The sequence below is a fragment of the Volvox carteri genome (genome assembly GCF_000143455.1).
Source record: "Volvox carteri f. nagariensis unplaced genomic scaffold VOLCAscaffold_66, whole genome shotgun sequence".
NCBI classification, from domain to species: Eukaryota; Viridiplantae; Chlorophyta; class Chlorophyceae; order Chlamydomonadales; family Volvocaceae; genus Volvox; species Volvox carteri.
In genome coordinates this window covers 290,451-311,342 of record NW_003307609.1, presented here as the reverse complement: position 1 = coordinate 311,342, position 20,892 = coordinate 290,451, and the positions used below count along the sequence as shown (strand labels likewise).

Sequence of the window (20,892 nt, the reverse complement as noted above, 5' to 3'; positions counted from 1 at the left end):
GCGAACTCAAGGACAGATGGTATTTGGAGTCTAAGCTTCTTGAGGTATACCTACCAGACGCTTGCTTAGGGGCCTCCGAAAGGTCACCTGCCCGCAGAGTTCCGTTTCGTCAAATCCTGCCTCCATATCGACCTGATCATGTTCCTCACAGATGCGCTCCTGAAAAGTGCGCATCTTGCATTTTCTACCTATTCCCTGGAAATGAGAGGTCGAGGCACTCGACTCGAGGGAAATGTAGCCTTTCGGTTAATGTCGTTGAGACCTTCTTTATCGGCATTCGCGTGAATCGTGCGGCTGCCGACAACCCGGCAATCGACGAGAGTGAGCCTCTGAGGGGAAGAAGAAAGCATCAACAAAAAATATTTGTACTTTATTCCCAGTCCATGGCCTGCAGATCAAGGATCGCCTTGTACTGACTAGGTGCAGGCGAGGAACTAGTGCATGTAGGAGCGAGAGGTCGACTAGCTGCTAACTCCCCCTCAGCAGCAGCTTGATCGGGGCGTCGCCCTGAAGCAAACAGGAACACGGGAGAACCTGTTCCGTACCATAAAACCTGCAGAATGGAACTACATCGCCCGCAATTACCACGCCTGAAGCGATCCCGGGTCCAAAACGTTCAGCTGCTGACTCTTTTCCAGTTAGTGTTATTCCACCGATAACCACCGATACGCTTGCAGAGGGAGGGGATCAGGGTGGAGATGGCGCCGATGGCGGCAGCTTTGCAAAGTACTGATGTGTACAGGCATCTGTACAATGGCTGCACTGCCTCGTTGCTGTTGCCAGAGCCGCGAAACCTAAGTACCAGCATCTATAATCCGTGGCATTGACCAAAGAAAGGACCACGCATGCCAGCGATGCTCTATCCTTACCGTGACCTCGTCACCCCTGCGGCAATATGCTGGTAGCAAAAGCTGGCCCCAAGCATTAGCAGCTAGGATAGCGATGGCTCCGTGTTTGCCGTACAAACAGTAGGGTAATTACCTCTTGTGTACTGCATTACCTCCGTTTCCTTGCGGCCACTTGGTTACCTCGTGGTTGAGGTAAACCTCAACATCCCGCCCATATCTCGCCGGGGGACTGGCAGACACGGTTTCGTGGTGGGCAGGCTGGGTGTGTTGGAGTGAGAGGGGGGTGGCAACACGGCTTCATGGCGGGCGGGTTGCGCCTTCACGGGGTATTGAAGTGTAAGGAGATTAGAGCGCCCAGACAAGCGTTAAATTACACGCGGGCGCCCAGTCACGGTTTCCTTGTTACCAGTAAGTGCTTATAACTAACGCAAGGAGCACATGCTACGATAGCTCCGCAAAATCACTCTCGGAAGTCGAAGACATAGCCGGAGGAGGAAATTTGCGCACAACACCAAGCAACACAACGTACTGCACTGGCGCGTACATGAACACCAAGCACACGAAAAGCAGGAGAGGTCCTCCTGAGCCTGTTGGCCCCGTACGGCTGCACTGATGGTGAGGCTGACAAAGGCGACCGGGCGGCAGCTGCAACTGCCTTTACCACCACCACCATCATCGTGGTACGGGAGGTCATTTTTGTGGCACTGGAAGTGTTTGATGGCATCGAGCAGGCGGTAATGCATGCGCTTCCACAACGAGCATACCCACAACTGCCGTTTTAGTGCCATATTATTGTCGCCCATCTTGTCCTGTGTGCGATTATCCCTGCAACCACAGATGTGTGGTTCCTTGTGTTGGCCGTGTTGGCCGCACCCCCCCCTGGGCCGTGCCCCATGGGTTCCTCCGCTTTCTGCTGTCGCACCGCAACGGCCACCCCAGCCGCTACCTTTCGGCGCTGCCACTGTCGTGGAGGCGTTCAACACCGCCAGCATGGCGTCATAGCTTCTCAACTCCGGATCCGCGAACCGTTAACTCGAACTCCGACTCTGCCTTCAATCCGAACACCACGGCCCCCTTCCCACCGGCGTCATGCATCTACTGTGCGGATTGGGGATATCTACCAGACACCGTATCGGATAAACGATCCTGATGTGCGACCATAGAGGGTTTGTTGCACGACAAACCACATATGCCAAAAAGAGGTGTTGACAAACACCGGGTGCCGCATTACGGTGATGGATAGTGGTTCCAATAAACCAGCAGGCAGGGAGGTCTACAAGGCAACACTGTACATTGCGCTGCCTTGCCCTGGCAGGTACATGAACATGCAATCCATATGCATACCCCATACAGGCAGGCGGCTGGCAGAGGTTAAGGCCTGACTTCTGCTCCCGGAGTGTCCGGGTTCAAATTCGCCTGCCGGCTCCTCGGGTGTTTGAGGAGTGTTGAAATGGGAGGTGGCCCCCATCTAGTGGACGGTGTAGGACATGATAATATCAACTTGCGAGCTGAGCAGGAGCTAAGTTGAGGCGCCGGTGATCCGCTAGATTTGGTTGGATGCTGGTTGTGAGTTGCTGAACCCAACGAATACATTCTGAAATCGGATGGGGTGAATGGATTAGGGTGCCCCTCTCGCAGAGGAGAGTAGGGACTGCCTCGGGAAAGGGGGCCGCTGGTGAAGCTTAACCACCCTGTAACAACATCATACCCTTATGTACATGCACGTATATGGCGTTTGTTTGGGATGGCTCAAGCGCGCACGGCGTCTGTTGGGAGGGTGCAGGCTTGCACAGCGTCTGTTTGGGGAAGCTCAGGCGCGCACAGCATCTGTTCTGATTCCGGTATGGCATTTTGCATCATTATGCATCATCGTTATTGCGTTACAGGTCTTTGCATATGCGTGTTCGGCGGGATGGGGGATGAGACGGGTCGTTTTTATGGAGGGAGCGGAGACAGAGATGTTGTGTATGTATGGCTTGTGCCTAAACCTCACTTTGCCTTTACCCGTTGCATGTCTCCCTCGAGCTTCTTGGCGGGGTGCGTTTCCGCAGGGCACAGGCTGCGAGGTGGCGATGACACGGAGGATAGGGCTGGAACTTAGCCATGTGGTAACCAGTTGCTCCCGGTGGGTTGAAGTCGATGGATCCCCGAGTCCAGGAAAGGAGGCGGTGAAACGAAGCCCGTGGTGCAGGGCGAGGGAGGGAAGAGCCTAATATGCGGAGGGCGAGAAGGCGGAGGAATAATTTTATGCTGCAGGGGGAGACAGCTGTCTGTTGTGATGGCATGAAGAAATGGTTGGAAAGTCGCACATGTTCCTTACATGCCTCGTGGCGGCCATGTGGGTTCGAATTCCCACATTTAAGTCCTATCGCCTATCTTTCGGACAGTGCGCGGTTTTGGTGATCTGGAACTGGGTCGCACGGGGCTCCGGAGCCCTTGGAATTTCTGTCCTGGTTGATGAGTGAAACGTACCGCATTGTGAGCTGAATGTGAAGGTGGTGGTAGGCGTGGTACATCTTTCGTACGGCAGGTGGGTTGTTACAATCGAAAACGGTTGATGAGTATGGTAGCGATGCACGGCATGCCATACATCTTATCGATGGCGAACGTATTCGTACATGTTTGTGTGCACTACCACTAAACCGGCCGTGCGAGCCGCCAACAGTCCACCACTCTACAAGCACCATCAAGGGGAAAACTGCCCCAACACAGCTCAGGAGATCAGCTTACCAAGTGCTTAACATTGCTACTTCCTAAGCGATTTTGTTTTTCTAAGCCACGTAAGAGGATCAATCGTTGCGACTCCGGTACAATCAAGCGATGTTGGTTGTTGTTGTTTGTTTCCCTCCGAAACGTAAATCCATACCAGAAGCATCCAGGAACAAGGCATCGTTGCCTAAACAGGAGCTCTCCTATCATCAGCCGTCGCCGCCATCCCTTTCGGCATGCTGGCGGCGAGCCACCGACGGGCGCGATCGTGTGCAGATTCGAGCCCGTCCCCTAGCGCCCCTAACACTGCAATCTCTTCTACCAGGTTAACCGTCACGGGACTCAAAAGGTGGCCCGCACCCGCTGCTGTTGTAGCTGCTTTTACTGCTGCCGTTGCTGTAGGTCTTGATGCCGCTGTTCTTGTCGTTGTTACCTCTGCTGTTGGTGCTCTTCCTGGGCAGCCAACCCCTCTGTGGTCTTTTGCTGCCGTTCCTGTTCGTGGATGACCCGCAAGTCCGCACGATGCCTCCTGCCCCGCATCCACGCACGCACAGTAAGAGGGACGTGCCATTGCCAACGCGACAGGCGTCGATGGTGCAAGCGCCGCCATCGGCGGTAGGGCCCGCAACGGTGCAGCTAACGGCATCGCCATTACTGCTGCAGCCGCCGCCAATGGTTGTGGCTGCTCAGCACTCCTGCCCAGCGTTTTCCCCTCGAAAAGTGTTGTCGCCGATGGCGCTGCAGTCCACATCAAAGGTGGCTCTAAAACCAGGCTTCCGTTGTGCTTTACGCCATTATACTGTAACAACACCCCGTCATACTGCTGCTGCTGCCGTGAAGCAGAGCCGACATGCCATGGTGCGTGACAATTAGGCCTAACAATGTTATTTTGCGTTAGTTGGTACGGCCCCGCTGTGTAGGGCCCGATACTGCCATCCAGGCTGCTATTGCCGTTATTGCAGCCGCAGTGTGCGCCGGGCTGTAGCAGGTTTTGCACCTGTATCGGCGGTTGCCGGCGCGCTATAGAATGATGTTGACGTCCATGTCGTTCTGCATAGTAACGGCTGCCGGCGTCGCTGTCATGTCCAGCACCGTAGGACCCAGGCCGGCGCCAGGCGCCCTCTTCCTGCTGCGGCAGCAGGCTATGCCGGGGTACAGTAGGCTGCTTTGGCGGCATCTGGCTCCCATTAGTAGGGGATGCAGCAGGAGATGCACAGCGCGAGAAGCCTCGGTGGTGGGAAGGGAACGTATGCCAAGGGCTGAGTGCACGGGTTGCGGAAGCCCCTGCCGTGAACGCGCGGCTGCTGCTGGTGTGGCTGATGACCCTAGAGTTATCATGACAACGAATGCAGAGCCCCATTCCTGCCGCAGCCACGGCCCCAGCAGCCACGGTGGCATCCGCTGCGCGGCCTTCATCTTCGATCTGCACAGCCGTCACCTTTGCCCATTCAGATATCTCCTGGTCGTGCTGCTGTTTCCGCTGCTGTTTGCGTTGCCGCCTCTGCCATCGCCGCTGTGGTCCGGAGGCCTGTTGTTGATTCAGCAGCTCCCGAGGCAGTTCCCGCTGCCGCTGCTCTTGCTGCTGAGGATGCAAATTCACAGATTGCGGTGACTTACGCAGCAGTGGGAAGAAAGGGCTTGGGAGGAGGTGCTGCGGGAACTCCGACACCATTAGCAGTGCCGCCGCCGCAGCCAGGGTAAGGCATAAGCCCCAGATTATATCGTCGTTGTCCCCAGAGCGGCCACCATCGCCCCCGCTAGCTCCAATGCCGTTCCACCCGCCGCCGCCGCCGCCGCCGCTGCTAAACCCGCCACTTCTGCTACCGTCTCCATGACGGACACTGCCACCAACAGAATTGCCACGCACTCTACTATCACGGCTGCTGCCCTCGTAGCGACTGGCATCGCTGCCACATATGTCTGCATGCAATCCACCGCAGCCGTCGTCTTTCGAACGTCCTCCACTGCAGCTAATAGTCTCATTGCGCCTGAACCCATCGCATCGGCTGTCGCCCTTGCGGTATCCAACAACACGATCCTCACTGTTAATGCCGTCGTTCTCCACGCGAACTGCACGGTCGTTAACGCGCTCCTCGCCGTCGCCGACTCCTCCGCTGCTACCGCCATCACACCAGCTCCCTACGCCATTGCCAGGACTGCTAAGGCGACCCCCATGCCATACCGCCACTCTGTCATGACTGCCCTCCTCCCCACCTCTGCTTTCACTGTCTCCGATGCTTCTGTTTACAATCCATGCGTCGGCGTTGGCGGGAGCTCCGAAACCCTCATCGTGGATTTTCACTTTGGCTTCGTCGTCATTGCTGCTTCGACCAGTGCTACGTGCCCTGCCGCTGCTGCTATCGATAATGGTGTTGCTGCTGCTATCGCTGTAGGTGTTAATGGTGCTACCGGTGCTGGTTCCCCTGCCACTGCTGCTACCGGCGCGATGATTGCTACTAACAGTGCTGTTGCTGCGCCTGCTACCCGTGTCGGTGTTGCCGTTATTACTACCGCTGCCAATCCAGCTAGTGCTCACACCAGCGGCTGACAGGACCACAACAGCCTTCACCCCAGGTTCTTTTGTGATTATGTGAGGTAACCCGTGCACCTGGGAGTTGTAGCCAGCCGCAGCATCAGTGGCACCAGCGCTGATATGAGCAGCGCTAACATATTTCCTGGATTTGCACGGGGCCTGCACAACGGAACCAGCATAATTGGACTTGATTTCCCGCGTTCATCAGTTGTGGCATCTGACGCTGTCGGCGAAGAGGGAGAAAGCGCTGCAGCAGTTATACAGGTTTATAGCCTGTGCCACAGTGCAAGTGTGCAGTGCAAAATGATCTCGTTTTGCCTCGTTCACTTACCCGCCACGCGCCGCTACGGGAGCTGAACCACCACCCCCTCCATATGCCGCTACCGAGACAGAGCTACGTGAGCCCCAAGGTCTCTAGAGCTCCCACCTGGGGTTGCGCTCCAAGCATGGAGAGCATGCTGCCCAAGACCAAAGTGCTGGTGACCACGGCAGTATCATGGGCTTGTACCAAGAGCTCACCCGGCAGGCCAACCCCGGCAATAACCCCCCTTGAAACTGCTGGGCGGGTCCTGAAACCAGGTTCTATCATGCCAAACCTGTCGACGTTCTGTAGCGGTCTCAGGCTGTGTGCATCTGCAGTCACCATGTGCTGCCGGCTTGACCGTCTTGGCTGCCGCGGTAGAGCCTAGTAAAAGCAGGTACGCGACAGGCTTTTACAGCAAGGATAGGACGTAGAAGTACACCTGCTTTTCTGATAAGGGGTTGCCAGGTCCCGTGTATACCTGCGCGTTGGCCTCGGGAAAACTCCGCACATTGCGTGAAGGCCGAATTGATGAAAAGCAAATGAGCGGCCTAGAGATGTGAGGGAATTCGACAGTATTACAAGCAAAGTTTCAAATGAATTTCAAACTCTCATGTTAGCAGACCCTGTCTTAAGAAACTTAAGGAGCACCAACGACAAATAGAAAAAGGTTTGTGATTACTTACTTGATGCAGCCAGCATTTACAGATAGCCAGATCGCAGAAACAACAGTCGCTGTCGGCATTCTAACCGTGTCGATCACATCTCCGGCGCTGAGACAACCTTGCCGCCCAGAGTCATCCCTCCCAGTGACAGCTACAGTATCGCGAGATGAATATAAAACCAGCGCAAGAATAGCCCAGCTTAGGCCCACATCATTCAATATTGCGTCGGCGCCCGTCGCTTCACGCAAGACGCTGTGCAAAAACATAAACTTATCAAAAAGCCAGCGTTTAACTTGCCCAAGAGACAAGACCTGCGGCTCCTTCTTTCCCGCATCCACGTGACACCGGCTAACCGGCAATAGCCATCGCCGTACCGGGCCTTCGTTATCCGCTCTGGACAGAAAGCTTAAACTGTGTTTGCTCATTAGTACATGTCCATCGACATGTCCTTCTGTAGGTTGACCGGTATAGTGGCTCGCCGTTGCGCAGGGTTGCACTAACGTGGTGTCAATGCCGTGATGCTGATAACACGAATGCTGGTAACACGAAAACCTCATGGAGCCAAAATGCACGCCACTGGTGTGTTGCTCACTGCCTTTGTTTATGAAGGCATCAGCGCATTGGGCAGGCACGGCGACTTGATCATTTCTCCCGTCTGCTCTTCCGAGAAATTGATACATCTTCTGTTACACGTTCTGGCACGCCACTTCGCTTGCACTTCCCCTTATCACAAAATTAGCTACTAACGCTGCGTCAGTGAACAAGTAATTCACCTAGGTAAGCTAATGGCACTACTCGAAAAGGCTGAAGCTGGATCCAGCCAACTTCGGTTTGAGCAGTACAATGCGGTACCAACATTATAAACCCAGAATAGGCTTGCCAGGCAGCGAGGCCAGCGAGCCAAGGTGGCGGGGTTGCAATTTCGTCTATCTGGAGATCTGGATCGAGAATTCTAAGATAGTCCAAATGCATGAGGCAGCAGGGCCATGGCTTACCCCATGAGGATCTGACTGATAGCAGTTAGGTCCACCGTACACAGCTGCTTACGCGGCACAATTTAGCACGGACCAAATCGCAACCGCGCACTCCAGTTCAGTACATCAAAAGGCCCTCGAGGACATGCTGCGTACTTAAACTCTCCTTTGTGCGTCGGCAGCAGTCACTGGGTACACTGCTAGCGAGTGTGAATGGAGAGAACGCGTTCCACTCGCGTACAAACCAGCGGAGATACTTGCCGGAAAAATAACGATAAATACCAGCTGCTGCACTGAAAAGGGCCAGCGCTAGCAAACAGTAAACCCAATACGCTGAATGCATCCCAAGACGTCACAGCTGCGGCTAGCCTGCCTAAACAAAACTGAATATAGGAGTTGCATAATGGCTGGTCGTCCAGAGTGCATAAATGCGACGCCGCTGCCCCGGTCCGTCCACAAAGCAAATCCCCGCGAAGACGTGGCTTCCCGGGAGACCGGAAACGTTCGCGCCCTAAAGCGCTAAATACGCCCAAACAATTTTTCAGTGGTCACCTCACCGCCCCTTAAGCAGCCCCCCGCCGCCACCTGCCCCAACTACATGAATGAATGTCTGGCCCTGCTGCCGATGCAATTACTACCAGATGCACTTTCAGTCCGCCTCTTAATCCCAATCAGCTGCAAATCCTCCGACCTTGGGAGATTGAGCCGTATTGTACGACGCCGCGCCTATGCTGCTCCCGGCCCCGCCGCCCATCCCATAATCGTCATATGCATCAGCGGCCATCTCATCGGCGAATTGCTGGTTCATTTCCGCTTCCTCCTTCGCCTTCATCTCTGCCCGGAGCTCCGCTTCGGCCGAATCAAATGCCTCTGCCTCTTCGCCAGCGTCCTGGTCCTCCAGCCCGTCCTCGGCTGGCCGCTCATCGTCCCCGCCAGCAGGCCCCTTGCGGACACCACCACCGGCGCCTTCATCGCTATCGCCGTCGTCACGAGGCGTCGGCTCCGTATAAGCGTCATCCTCCTCCACCGCGCCTGACACCCGGTTCGTGTCGTCGTCAGCAGCGAAGTCCTCGTCATCATAGCCGCTGTTACCGGCATCCTCGCGACGGTCCTGTGCGCGCACAGCTGACCCCGAGCTTGACTTCGACCCGCTCCTATCGCTTTGGGCAGCCTCCTCTTCATCTTCCCGCCGCTTCTCGTCCTGATCCTCCTGCTCGTACTGCTCGTCTGCGTACTCATCCTCAACGCTGGTCCCAGGGTCAACTGCGCCGGCCCCACCCCCAACACTGCGCTTGGAGCTTGATGAGGACGTAGAAGACGATGGTTTGAGGCCTTCGCTGCTCGCGCTCCCCTTGCGCCCATCCTCGCGCTTTCCAGCAAAAGAAAAGGAAGCACCGGCCATGGTTGAGGTGGACTGGCTACCCGCCGCGCTGCCCCCAGCGTGGGTGGATCCTGGCCGGCTGCCCACCACGGGACCAGCCGACGGCTGCGCCTGAGGGGCCTCGCCCCCTAGCGAGCCCCCGCTGTGCCTGGAGGACAAGCTATGCCGCGATGAGCCGCTCTGTCGCGATGAGCCGTTTCGGTGCGATGATGCGCTCTCTCGCGGAGACGTCGCGCCAAGGCCCTCCTGCGTCCCGCCCACAGCGGTGCCTGGTCGGGAATTGCCGCAGGATAAGGAGGGTAGATGGATGCCATCGCGGTCCTGGCCCTCCTCGTAGCGCGGCTGGCTGGGGGACGTTGGAGCGGCGGGCCAGCCCATTCGAGGGGCCTGCCGAGAGCCCCGATTGGAGCTTGACGAGCGGCCTGTCAGTGGAGCGAGATACGGCGTATTGCGTGCGGCGCTGATGCTGCGGCCCGGCGGATGGTACCTGAATGCATAGGGGACGCGGCCGTGACATAAAACCGTGAATCGTGCTAGCTGGCTTGAGGTCAACAGCGCACAACACCACGCCGAAATGGAGCGGATAACAGATTAGCTTGCTTAGAACGTGCAGCCAGGTGCAAGTCGGGAGCTGCGCGGGACTGGTAGGCAACTTAACCGCAAGGAGCGGAAATGCTTCGCGGAACGATGGAACGGTGGAAGAGCACACCTGGCGGATTCGGGGCCGCGGAAGTTGGAGATGCGGTTGACAAGTATGCTTTCCTCTGCGTGGCGCCGCTCAAAGACCTCGTTGCTGTAGTGCGTGCGCATGGTGGTGATAGCGCGGAGCAGCTTGGTGTTATCAACCTGCAGTGTGCGGATGGGGGAATTTCATGGTCCCACTAACACTGTAGCCACAGCATAATGGCGTGGGGCAGGGCGCGGGATACCCGATGACACGCCCGCAACGACACGAACCTGTATTTCCATGTCCCTTAGACGGGCCGTTACGTCTGGCGGCGCAGTGCCGGGACGCGTCAGCGCGAAGTAATGTATGGAGCGCGGAGACACGCTGCTGGTTAGGTTGATGTGGTCTAACGTCTTGGTGTTCGTTGCCGGATCGTAATAATGGCCCACTTTCCATTGGAAAGTTGACCGAGCTGTCCATGGCCGGAACACTGCGCGCGTGTCCTGCTCCTTGATGCGAACCATTTTTTGCAGGAGTATAGCGTTCTCCTGCAAGGGGGACCCGCAGTTCCTGTATCAGCCATTGTTGTAATTCAATACAAATATTATACGGGGATCCATGATGCCTCCTTACCCTGTCAACTTCAGTCTGCCGCTCCTTGTCGAGCATCTGACGCTTGCCCTTCGAAAGCACTAGATCAAACGTCTCCGGCTTCGTATTGTCAATGCGATGCTTCATATCTACTAGCCGTTGCTTATGGAGGTCCATGCAGTGACGCTGCCATCGCTGCGCATAGGAATAAGGGGTGGAGGGGTGTTGGGCTGGACAGCGGCGGAGATGAAGCAGAAGCAAAGCAGATGTATCCCTGTGCTCTGTAATCCATCATAAAACTTTAACATAATGGGCCTAAGCGTTTAAAAGAAAGACGGCTGGCAAAAGTGGGACGCGGATGTGCCCCCCCTACCGCACCGGCCCGCCATACCTCATCGCAAAGATGAGAAGAAACGGGAAATGCTTTGCGTCCTCTGTCCGCCATGCTTTAAACGGCGACACCCGGATTCAGTAAAGATAGTAACGTCCTAGTGTTTAGAAACGCTGTTCTTAATTTAAAAGCAGCAATAACCACCAGAAAATCATCAGTTGTGACCTACAAATGTGGGACGTTCACAGCTATACGCTAAGGGTTTAGCTTTTGTGTTTGCAGGGCCTTCGAGTACGGGTGGTACGGCGACACCAAGAAGCAGGCGAAACAAGATTTAGAGGTGCTATGTCAACAGCTTTGGCATTGCGGCTTCCGTTTCTATGTTTAGCATATAGGATGCACCTGAAAGGCAGTGTTCCTAAGGTGCTCTGCCCTCCTTTGAGACTTGGTGGAATTGAAAGGCTCTGGTACGGCGCTTGGCCATGCTATCAAAGCTCGAACATGTTGTCTGATATAATTTCTTTCAATGTCACTTTTTCTTAGTTCGCGTCCATAACGGATGCAGCCCCGACTGGATGGTTATAAAGTGATCCTTCGTAACCGTCGGTTTTCAGCTGTATTTACGCGTTTTGTAACATGCACCATATAGGTCTATCAGCTTTCAGGGCAGCAATAATTTAATCGACCCGTCGGCCTGAAGTTACCTGCCGCCCGTCAAAGGTGCAGTTTTGGTGACCAGAAGTAGCATCCCTTGGCCACCAATTTGCTATAATTTAGTATTAGGAAGATCATTGGTGCGTACGACTATAGCTGCTTCCCCGCCTGGAAAATGACAGCTCTGGGGCTGTAAACAATTCCTCCGCAACATTATCCCCCCGCGGAGATAAACGGGCGGGGGATGCCTCCTGTTGGGATATTCATCGGGGTATCACCGTGGGGGCGGGGCCCACTGCGCAAGCCAAGGTAATCGCACGCCGGATTTCCAAATTCTGCAATGATAACAGTACCGGTACCGCGAGCGAGGATGGATATAGAAGTGGCTACTGCACGGTGCACCGCTTAATTAGCCTGGTGCACCACATTTCCAGCTATACACGGGCCAGTATCTGCTCTTTCCTCGTGATGCAGTTAGACTTTTAGTAAGGCTTTTGGTTCTATTGACCACGAAGCATTATAGTGACATGCTAAGACTTATGAAGAACGCGAAGCCATAGAATCTGGAGATTGTGTTTGTAAGGTTCAGGACATCTCGATCATGAACGTATAACTCAGGATGCAGCTTTCCTTCTCGGGATATCGGAGCCCAAGGAGAATTCATCGTATTTATAATTCGGCAACATGTTATTACAATCCAGGTACCACTCCTGATGGCATGGTCCGAGTGTCGCCACACGGCCTCGCAGCACGCCTTAGTGCGAATATCTTTCCAAACGAATTCCAACCAAATGACCAAATCGCAATTTTACGCTTAAAAGAATTTCATACCCCGCCGGAGCATTAAAGAATGTTCCGAACCAACAACCAACAGCTCTCGTGCACTGCTGCCGCGCACACATCAGCTCCAGATGGCGGAACTCATTTGCCGGGTCAAGGAGGCTGCCCAACCCGGTTGAACCCCCTCCTTCGTTTTCCGCATGCAGTGGCAGCCCGCATACCAGCAGCTTCCGAGACCGCCGCAACCAAGCGCCACAGTCTTTGCGTAGCAAGGCAACCGAGGCCATAGAACACATCCCATAACCCCTCGCTCAACACTAATACCAGATAGCCCTGGTTTATAGTACTGTTACTGTGTTACACGGGCGCCAGGGCGCTCTTCTTGGCCACGTGCACAGCCAGATCGACAACGCGGTTGCTGTAGCCCCACTCGTTGTCGTACCAGGCGACGAGCTTGACAAATGTGGGGCTCAGCATGATGCCGGCCTTGGCATCTATCGTGCAGCTGGCGGGGTCAGTGATAAAGTCGGAAGACACGACGTCGTCCTCGGTGTAGACCATCACGCCCTTGAGCTCGCCCTCCGAGGCAGCCTTGAGCGCTGCCATGATGTCCTCGTACTGCAGCAACATGACACCCACGGGCCCAAGCATTACACAAAAGGCGCCAGAGAACATTAAGCCTGCCAGGTTTGTCAACTGGACGTTTAACCCTCTCCCACGAGAGCAGATGAGAACACCTAATTGCAGGGGGAAATATCGCCATGCCAGGTATACCTAGTTGGCAAGCCCAACCTGTATTTGTACAGCCAATCAACGCCCAGGTAGCAGAAATTTGCGCAGCAAACCAGCTATGCAAAAAAAGCCTTCTTGTCTTACCGTGGTTGCCTTCTCCAGTGTGACGGTTAGGTCCACCACGGACACGTCGTTAGTCGGCACGCGGAAGGCCATACCCGTCAGCTTGCCCTTCAGCTCGGGAAGGACCTGGGATACAGCCACATGTAACGGATGGCGGCAACAGAAACGAATCAGGCCCCACCCAGCCCGACCCTAGCGACATTGGCTCCGGTATCATGGGGTTACGGCTTTACAACGCCAGAAATGTATGTATGCATGTATGTACCGGGGTTTGGTAGCCCAGCGTCTTGTCTTGACACATACTTGACAAGTAAATGAACCTAAATTCCAAGAAATCGAGACACTAGCTTTAGTAGCTCGCATCTACTGCCTTGCCGTACCTTGCCGACGGCCTTGGCAGCACCGGTTGAGGATGGGATGATGTTGCCGTTGACGGCACGGCCCCCGCGCCAGTCCTTCTTGGAGGGACCGTCCACCGTCTTCTGGGTGGCAGTGGAGGCATGCACCGTGGTCATGAGCCCCTCCTTGATGCCGAACTTCTGGTGGATAACCTGATGTGCAGGTGGGCAGCAGCAAGGAGCATCGAGCCTGAACAGGTAGTGTTGTTTGCCGGGGTAGAAACACCTTCACAAACGAAATCACGCAGTCAGAAGTTTAGCTTATGCAAAGAAAAAAAGGAGTGTTAAACCATAATGTAAACAAAAGAGTAGCTACGCCTCTCTTTTTAATAAATACCTTTGCAAGTGGAGCCAGGCAGTTGGTGGTGCAGGAGGCGTTGGAGATGATGGTGTCCTTAGCTGGATCAAACTTATCGTGGTTGACGCCCATGACATACATAGGGGCGTCGTTGGATGGGGCGGTGATGATAACCTTCTTGGCGCCGCCCACCAGATGCTGCGATGCCTGATATTAACCGGAGTTACAAATCGACAGAACGGGGAGGGCGTAAGTTGTGACAGATCGCGCGAAGTCACTTTTCCAGGTCACTCTCCGGGCGTTAATGTTGGATTGGATTGGATTTGCCCAAGGTGGGGAGGGTTTGTGTGTGTGGGGGGGGGGGGAGAGAAGATTGCATGATGAACTGTATGTAATTTTATAGCAGGGCAGTGAGCGAAGATTATAACCATCGCAGCTTTCCACCGGATGCCGTACCGTACCTTGGCAATGTCGGTGAAGACACCCGTGCTCTCGATCACAATGTCAGCACCGGCGGCGGCCCAGTTGATCTTGGTTGGGTCCCTACATACATACACACATTAGCAGACGAAGTGAGACGCCCTATCAAACGGTCAAGCCAATTCTGTGCTTTAGCATTTATACTTGTATAATGAATAAAAGAGCCAATACATGTTTGCAATAAGTCTCGTTTGCAATAAGTCTCCTATGCGAAAAGCAGCTGGGACAGGACAGGGTTCTGCCGGAAGCTGGAGTGGTGTTTCCAAACGACAGCAGTCACGTCATACAAGGTTTCGTCCATATTAGATTTGTCAAAATTGTGCATTTACAAGAATATGTATACACGGTCACTGGCGACTTACGTCTCCGTAAAGGTGTGGAGTTTGCGGCCCTCGACAAAGAAGCCCTTCGAGCTGCCCTCGACGTGACCTGGCCAGGTCTTGTGAACAGAGTCATACTTGAACATGTACGCCATGTACTCGGAGTCAATGAAAGGATCATTGATAGCTACCACCTCGATGTCGGGACGCAGCATCGTGGCGCGCATCACCAGACGGCCAATTCGACCGAAACCTGCGCCGCAGAGCCGAATCCGTTTTTTCGCCAATTACTGAGAAGTTCAGCATTGTCTATCAGTAACCTGTCACCTGCCTCTAGGATTCAGTGACCGACACAGTGTCGGAGTTATGATGTATTCCAAACTTACCATTGATACCAATTTTAATCTTCTCGTCACTTGCGCGGATAGCTGGAACCACCACACGGGAACGGCTTGACCGGCCTGCGCGGGCGACGACGGCCACACGCTGCTGCACAAGGAGAGCCATCGGTGAGTTGGTTCCGGCAGAATGAGGGAACAGAGAGAGGATTGGGCAATGTGTGTGTCCGCGACGTGATGAATACAAGTTTGAAGCTACAGTTCTAATTATGTGCCCTACAGGGCTTTTAATGGGAGCAACGAAGTACGGCCCTGTCGGCCACGTGATTCCGGAACCTACTTTCCTTATCCTGAGTACATAATGGCAATTATCAGACGAATATGTTCCAAACCTAGATTTGGCGCAGTAAATGCAGTGCACAGCAACATCCTTACAGGTCGTTACGAAAGATAACTTGGGCAACCGAAACGAAACGTAAAGTGCAACACAAGTGCAATACTAAAAGTAATCTTCGGGCCTATAAGCTACTGCACTGAAACTTTTGCTTGCTATGAGGCATTTCTTTAAACATAGCGTCACCATATTCCGTCCATTTGGATTTGGTAATAAGGATTTGAGGCCCACTCCACTAGTCCAGCACCAAAAACATTCCAAAGGCCTGCGCTGAGCTTCTTCATGGGTGGAGTGCTTCAAGCGAGTTGCCTTCCTCTCTTCATTCTTTCCGGGTCGTCGCGGCGTATCTTTATATCGTAGCGAGGCTTCCCTCTTGCTCAGAACGACTATATGAAGTGAATCTTCGAAGAGCGCTTCGCCCAGGACACCGTGCCCACCATCACGGGGGTTTCGGAAATATTCTCATGTTATGGCGCGCATATGTGTCATGTTGCTACTGCAACGGGTACTTGTCAAGGGAGCTTTAGCTTGCCCCTTTCTCGCATCGTGCTTGGTCTTTAAGCATCAGTATAAATCTAGCGCCGGTAAAGGTGATAATGGAAACGACTTCAGTTGCGCCCGCCAAATCCATACATCCAAAATGTCAGCCAGCTGTTAGCCCTCCTCCGAGGAGGAGAGGCCGTTGGACTCCCGTTATGAAACATCTGTAAATCGCCATTTTGAACTCGCCAAAAACACGTTTTGTGACGCCGGGAAGCTAAGTAAGCTTCTAGCCCTAGTAAGCTTCATAGGTTGGGTTTCGATTAAGTTGTAAGCTCGCGGCGTGGGTCGTGATCGTAGTTTCATATGCTTAGACATAAGTTGCTCTCCTATATGCTGTATATGTGAGCCGGGTCGTTAGGCAAGGCTGAGTGCTGTTGGCCGCAAGCTGCGTATTGAGTTGTCAATGGGGGATCAATGCGCCTCAGCCAGCGAGCGTGCATGCACACACATACATACACATCTATACAAATGCATACACACACACCCAGGCGGGCAGGCTGGCGGCTGGCAGAAGTTAAGGCCTAACTTCTGCTCCCGGAGTTCGAATCCGCCTGCCGGCTTCACGGGTGTTAGAGAAGTGTTGTAATGGGAGGTGGCCCCTCATCTTGCGGACGGTGTAGGACGTGATTATATCAACTTGCGAGCTGACCAGGAGCTGACCAGGAACTAAGTTGAGGCGCCGTTGATCCGCTAGATTTGGTTGGATGCTGGCCTTGAGTTGCTGAACCCAACGAATACATACCGAAGTTGGATGGGGTGAACGGAATAGGGTGCAGGGGAGAGCAGGGAACTGCCTCGGGAAAGGGATCCGCTTGTGAAGCTTAACCACCCTGTAACGACATACACACCCATACTCTCTGGAAGACTCGCATGTATCGGTTTCGAGGCCCCCAGGCGTGCATGGCGTCTGTTTCAATGCTTTTTCGGGGGCTTTTCGCATTCTGCAACATCTTGCCTCATCGTGCTGTTGTGTGAGGGATTTGTGATGGGCATAAATCTTGTATCGTACACCCGCGCCACTACGCAAAGTCCCACACCACATATCCACACCAACTCAACACACGGAACCCACATATGCAGGCAATGTGGTGGTTTGATGGTTTGAGGTGGATTTGGGAAAATGTGGGAGACACGCGGGAAGGGGACCTCCGGAGGCATGATTGTTGGGACTATCCCGTCCTGTTCGGCTGGCAGCACTCAGGGTTCTTCACCAGGGTACCCAGAATTTTCGGTTGTGTCCGAAACCCTCTGATTAACCTATCGGGGCCCTCCCCGAATCAACCAATACATCGATAGAGCCCTGTTTGCAGCTGGTTGCTGACGCATTACCTGCACCTTGGTATGCAGTAGGTTGTATCAACCTAATCGCATCGCACTTTTTCTGTTCTTTTGTCGTACTGCACGGTGCACAGCTTCAGCCGTAGCAGTCGTACAGTACGGCAGGTGGCATGCAACGCGTATGCTTGGTGCTGCCGTACATCCAACTGCGAGACCTGCACCTGAAACTTTTTTCTGGCACCCCGAAACTGTCTGAAGCTGTTTTCGGGGTAAAATTTAGCAGGATTCTATCGTAATATGCTAGGACGGCTGAATTAACAGGTGTTTGACTTTGTTTTGGAACATGGCACCTGGGAGCAATGGTTCAGGCAAGGATTTTATCCAAAACCCTAAGCGTGGAAACAAGTGGACCCACTGATGCATTCCAGCCCAGGCCCGCTCCCAGGTGGTGCGGCCCAGCTCCAACTGCAAGGCCATCTTATACTGCAAGCCCGGTTTCCAGGCCCTTTCCGCGCCCGAAAACATGCAAATTTACGCTTAAATATCGTTCGGTTTTCTCCGAAAATGCCTTCGGGAGGCTTCGGTGGGGCCCCCGAAGAAATGCTTCAAAAGGCCCAAAATCCGTTCGGGATGCTCCGGGCCGCGTTAATTTTCCTTTCGGGCAAAACGGAAAAATCTCAAAAATGTTCGGGCCCGAATCGGGGTGAAGAACCCTGCTACCTGCTGCCAGCAGTAGCAGTAGCAGCGGCAGCGGCAGCACAAGGCCGCAAAGCTCTCTAGGAAAGATGCAGCAAAGTAGTATTGCCGCTGCCAGCCATCAACTAAGCATGACTGCCAACTACTGATTTCTGTTTGATGAGTCTGTTGCTGAAAAGCGTGTGGAACCAATATTTCCTCCACACCCGCATTCCACCTTACAGCCTTTTCCATTAGAGAAGTTTTGCGTTGCAACCCGAATGTGCACGATACCTGCGTTGTACTGCTGTTATTTTTTATTAGCAAACTTGACCTGTGTGTGTATGTGTGCTTTCGGCCTTTCGTCTCTACTCATGGCGTGTTTCGCTCCCGCCCCACCAACGCCACGAGCATGAACGCCATTTCCTCCGCCACCTGCTCTGCCTGGGCACCGGGATCCGCCCGCACATGGCCCGAACCGTCAAAGTACACACGTAGCAACGGGGCGCACACGCCCCGTCCGTCATTACCACCTGCACCACCGTCGTGACCCTCCTTTGTAACTAATGTACTCGGCACGAGGCCGCCGCCTGCCCCGCCGTCACCAGGCCCTGGCACTCGATTCAACCTGCCACGGGAGCCGGTCCCTCCCCGCAATAACCCGTCCATCAGCCGCCGCCACCGGCCGCCGTTCACGAGGGTGTCGTCGCCGCTAGCATCGTTCTCGTGTGCTGCAGCCGGCTGATCCAGATTACGACGCAGTCGTTCACGTAGGCGAGCCACCCACTTGGCAGGGATACTAGGGTGCACTCGCGGGTCCTACATGAGGTCGACCATTGGGTATCGCCTTACGCGAGAAACCATTTTACCATACGTCCACAGCATAGCATGTGGAGATGTGCCGTGCGTCGTACGTCAAAGCAACAACATATACTTGCAGGTTTTTCCTGTACTCGTGACACGGCAGTCGCCGCTTTCATGTACCCGCAAAAACCCAACCCCAGATACACACTCCCATCCCACACATCGTCTCTAAACCCTATTCAGCAACGGGACCTAAACTTCAAATCGGGGTAACCCCCCAACTCACGACATCGACGAAGGACGTCCATCCTCCGGTTCGTACCTCCTCTGCGCAACTTGCAAGCACAGCCGCCCTCCACCTCCCCACGGCCTGATCCAGATTGTGATACGGACAGAGCTTCCCAGCCGCGACCCAGTCCCGTGGGTCGTCAGGATGACCCCACTCGTCCCACTCGTGTGCGGTTAGCGGTTGCCCGGTATCGCTGCAACTGCCCAGAAGCTCCAGGAAGGCGCACCGCAGGACGGCAGCACCGAAGAGCTCAGGAGCAGTGTTAAGCACGGCACCCAGGACGACGCCACCTGGGAACTCATAAGAGTTGTACATGCAGAAATCTGGTTTGAACACAGGCACTGCAATATGATGTACGATAGCGTTTTTATTTCCAAGAAAAAACGCTGTGCGTGTGTGTACACTTAAGGTACGAACCGTACGTCCGCGACTAAAGGACGACATTTTTACCCAGCCCAGCCTAATATAGCTCAGCCCTCTCACCCAGTCCTCTCCTCTCCCTTACCGGCGCTAATCGCATGCCCCGCCACCAGTCCGGCGGACGTCAACGGACCCACAGCGGCGGACTGGGACGGCGACCGGCACATGGAGGAGGAGAAGGCGGCTGGGGCGGTAGTAAGGACCCGCAGCGCTGCAAGGCAATCCTCCACAGCCGCCCTCTTGTGGCGGCGACAGCCGGCGCTGTGCCAACGGCGACCCAGCTCGCCGCCTGTATGTATGTATGTATGTGTGTATGTATGTATGTATGTATGTGTGTATGTATGTATGTATGTATGTATGTATGTATGTATGTATGTATGTATGTAGCTTCTGTTACACATCGAACCGGGCCTGACGCTGGCCAGCGGCACCTAAACGTAAAATACCCGAAGGGAACGACCGCCGAAGCACTCTCCCCCTAGCGGGGGGAGGAGAGGGGCGTGAGGGGCCACAGCCCCCTTCTGCTCGACCGAGGGCGCGCGACCCTGTGTCTCTACCTCACGAAATCGATGATGAGAGAGCGCACGGTGGCTACGAAGGCCCTCTCACCACCAACCTCAGCACGCGCTGCGGCACAGTCCCGCCCAGGCATCATGCACCATTTGCAGGTGCGGCTTGGTCCACCCCGGGTGGGTCCTTGCTTCACCCGGGTCCACCCCTCCCCTTGAGGGCCAGCCTTATCGGTGCCTTGAGCCCAGAACGGAACTCTACAAACGTGGCCATGACCTCCCGCTGCGGCCCGGAGACTGCTAATCGGCACAGCCAGGCCACACAAAGGTTGCCGGCTCTATGTATAAAAAGTGCGCCGGTGTGGACACAATTTCTTTCTTCCGTCTAGAACCAGTTATGTCCGCAAAACAGCAGAAGCCCCAAAACCTCCCCTGAAGCCCCAAAGCCTCACCTCCCCGCGCATGTACTTTCACGACTGACCAGCCCCGCGCCAGCAGGCATAGTAGCGTCGGATCGTACTGCAGTTCTAGTGGTAAGCCGTATGCGCCGTACACAGACAACATTAGCGGCCGGGGCAACCCCAATTCGTTGAGTGCAGCTTCGCCGCCACCTCGGCCGCCATCGCAGCTGTCGTTCATTTTCTTTTCAGACGGGTCCCAGGGTGCAGATTTTGGACGGTCACCGGCGGATGCGCTCTCCGTCGGCAGGAGAGCGCTGCTGTCGTCGCTGCCAGCAGCAACGCCATCAGCGAGGACGGCGTCTTCGCAACAACCTGCACGTCCGCCGCCTTCGTTCCGCCCCGGACCTGAAATCACGCGCCACGTGAAGCCCGGAATGCGCCCCCCTCCGCCGCTAC

At 54.7% G+C, this 20,892-nt stretch overlaps 3 protein-coding genes across 3 annotated transcripts; all 3 read right to left on the bottom strand.

The window, feature by feature from the left end:
* Positions 1-1,008: 1,008 nt before the first annotated feature.
* Positions 1,009-6,227, bottom strand: VOLCADRAFT_107440 (uncharacterized protein; the record flags this gene model as incomplete). Its single annotated transcript, XM_002956838.1, has 6 exons — positions 1,009-1,106; positions 1,510-1,673; positions 2,842-2,907; positions 3,918-4,086; positions 4,650-5,797; positions 6,166-6,227. 6 exons carry the CDS (start codon positions 6,225-6,227, stop codon positions 1,048-1,050), a joined length of 1,668 nt encoding a protein of 555 aa, XP_002956884.1. The 3' UTR covers positions 1,009-1,047.
* A 1,502-nt stretch (positions 6,228-7,729) lies between these two features.
* VOLCADRAFT_107439 (uncharacterized protein) lies at positions 7,730-11,236 on the bottom strand. The gene is made up of 5 exons (XM_002956837.1): positions 11,061-11,236; positions 10,712-10,864; positions 10,369-10,626; positions 10,121-10,257; positions 7,730-9,877 (listed from the first exon to the last, which is right to left on the bottom strand). Exons 1-5 carry the CDS (start codon positions 11,112-11,114, stop codon positions 8,692-8,694), a joined length of 1,788 nt encoding a protein of 595 aa, XP_002956883.1. The 5' UTR covers positions 11,115-11,236; the 3' UTR covers positions 7,730-8,691.
* A 1,090-nt stretch (positions 11,237-12,326) lies between these two features.
* Positions 12,327-15,373, bottom strand: upf6 (glyceraldehyde 3-phosphate dehydrogenase). The gene is made up of 7 exons (XM_002956836.1): positions 15,172-15,373; positions 14,828-15,038; positions 14,447-14,528; positions 14,025-14,192; positions 13,670-13,840; positions 13,311-13,415; positions 12,327-13,052 (listed from the first exon to the last, which is right to left on the bottom strand). Exons 1-7 carry the CDS (start codon positions 15,290-15,292, stop codon positions 12,792-12,794), a joined length of 1,119 nt encoding a protein of 372 aa, XP_002956882.1. The 5' UTR covers positions 15,293-15,373; the 3' UTR covers positions 12,327-12,791.
* Positions 15,374-20,892: the final 5,519 nt, after the last annotated feature.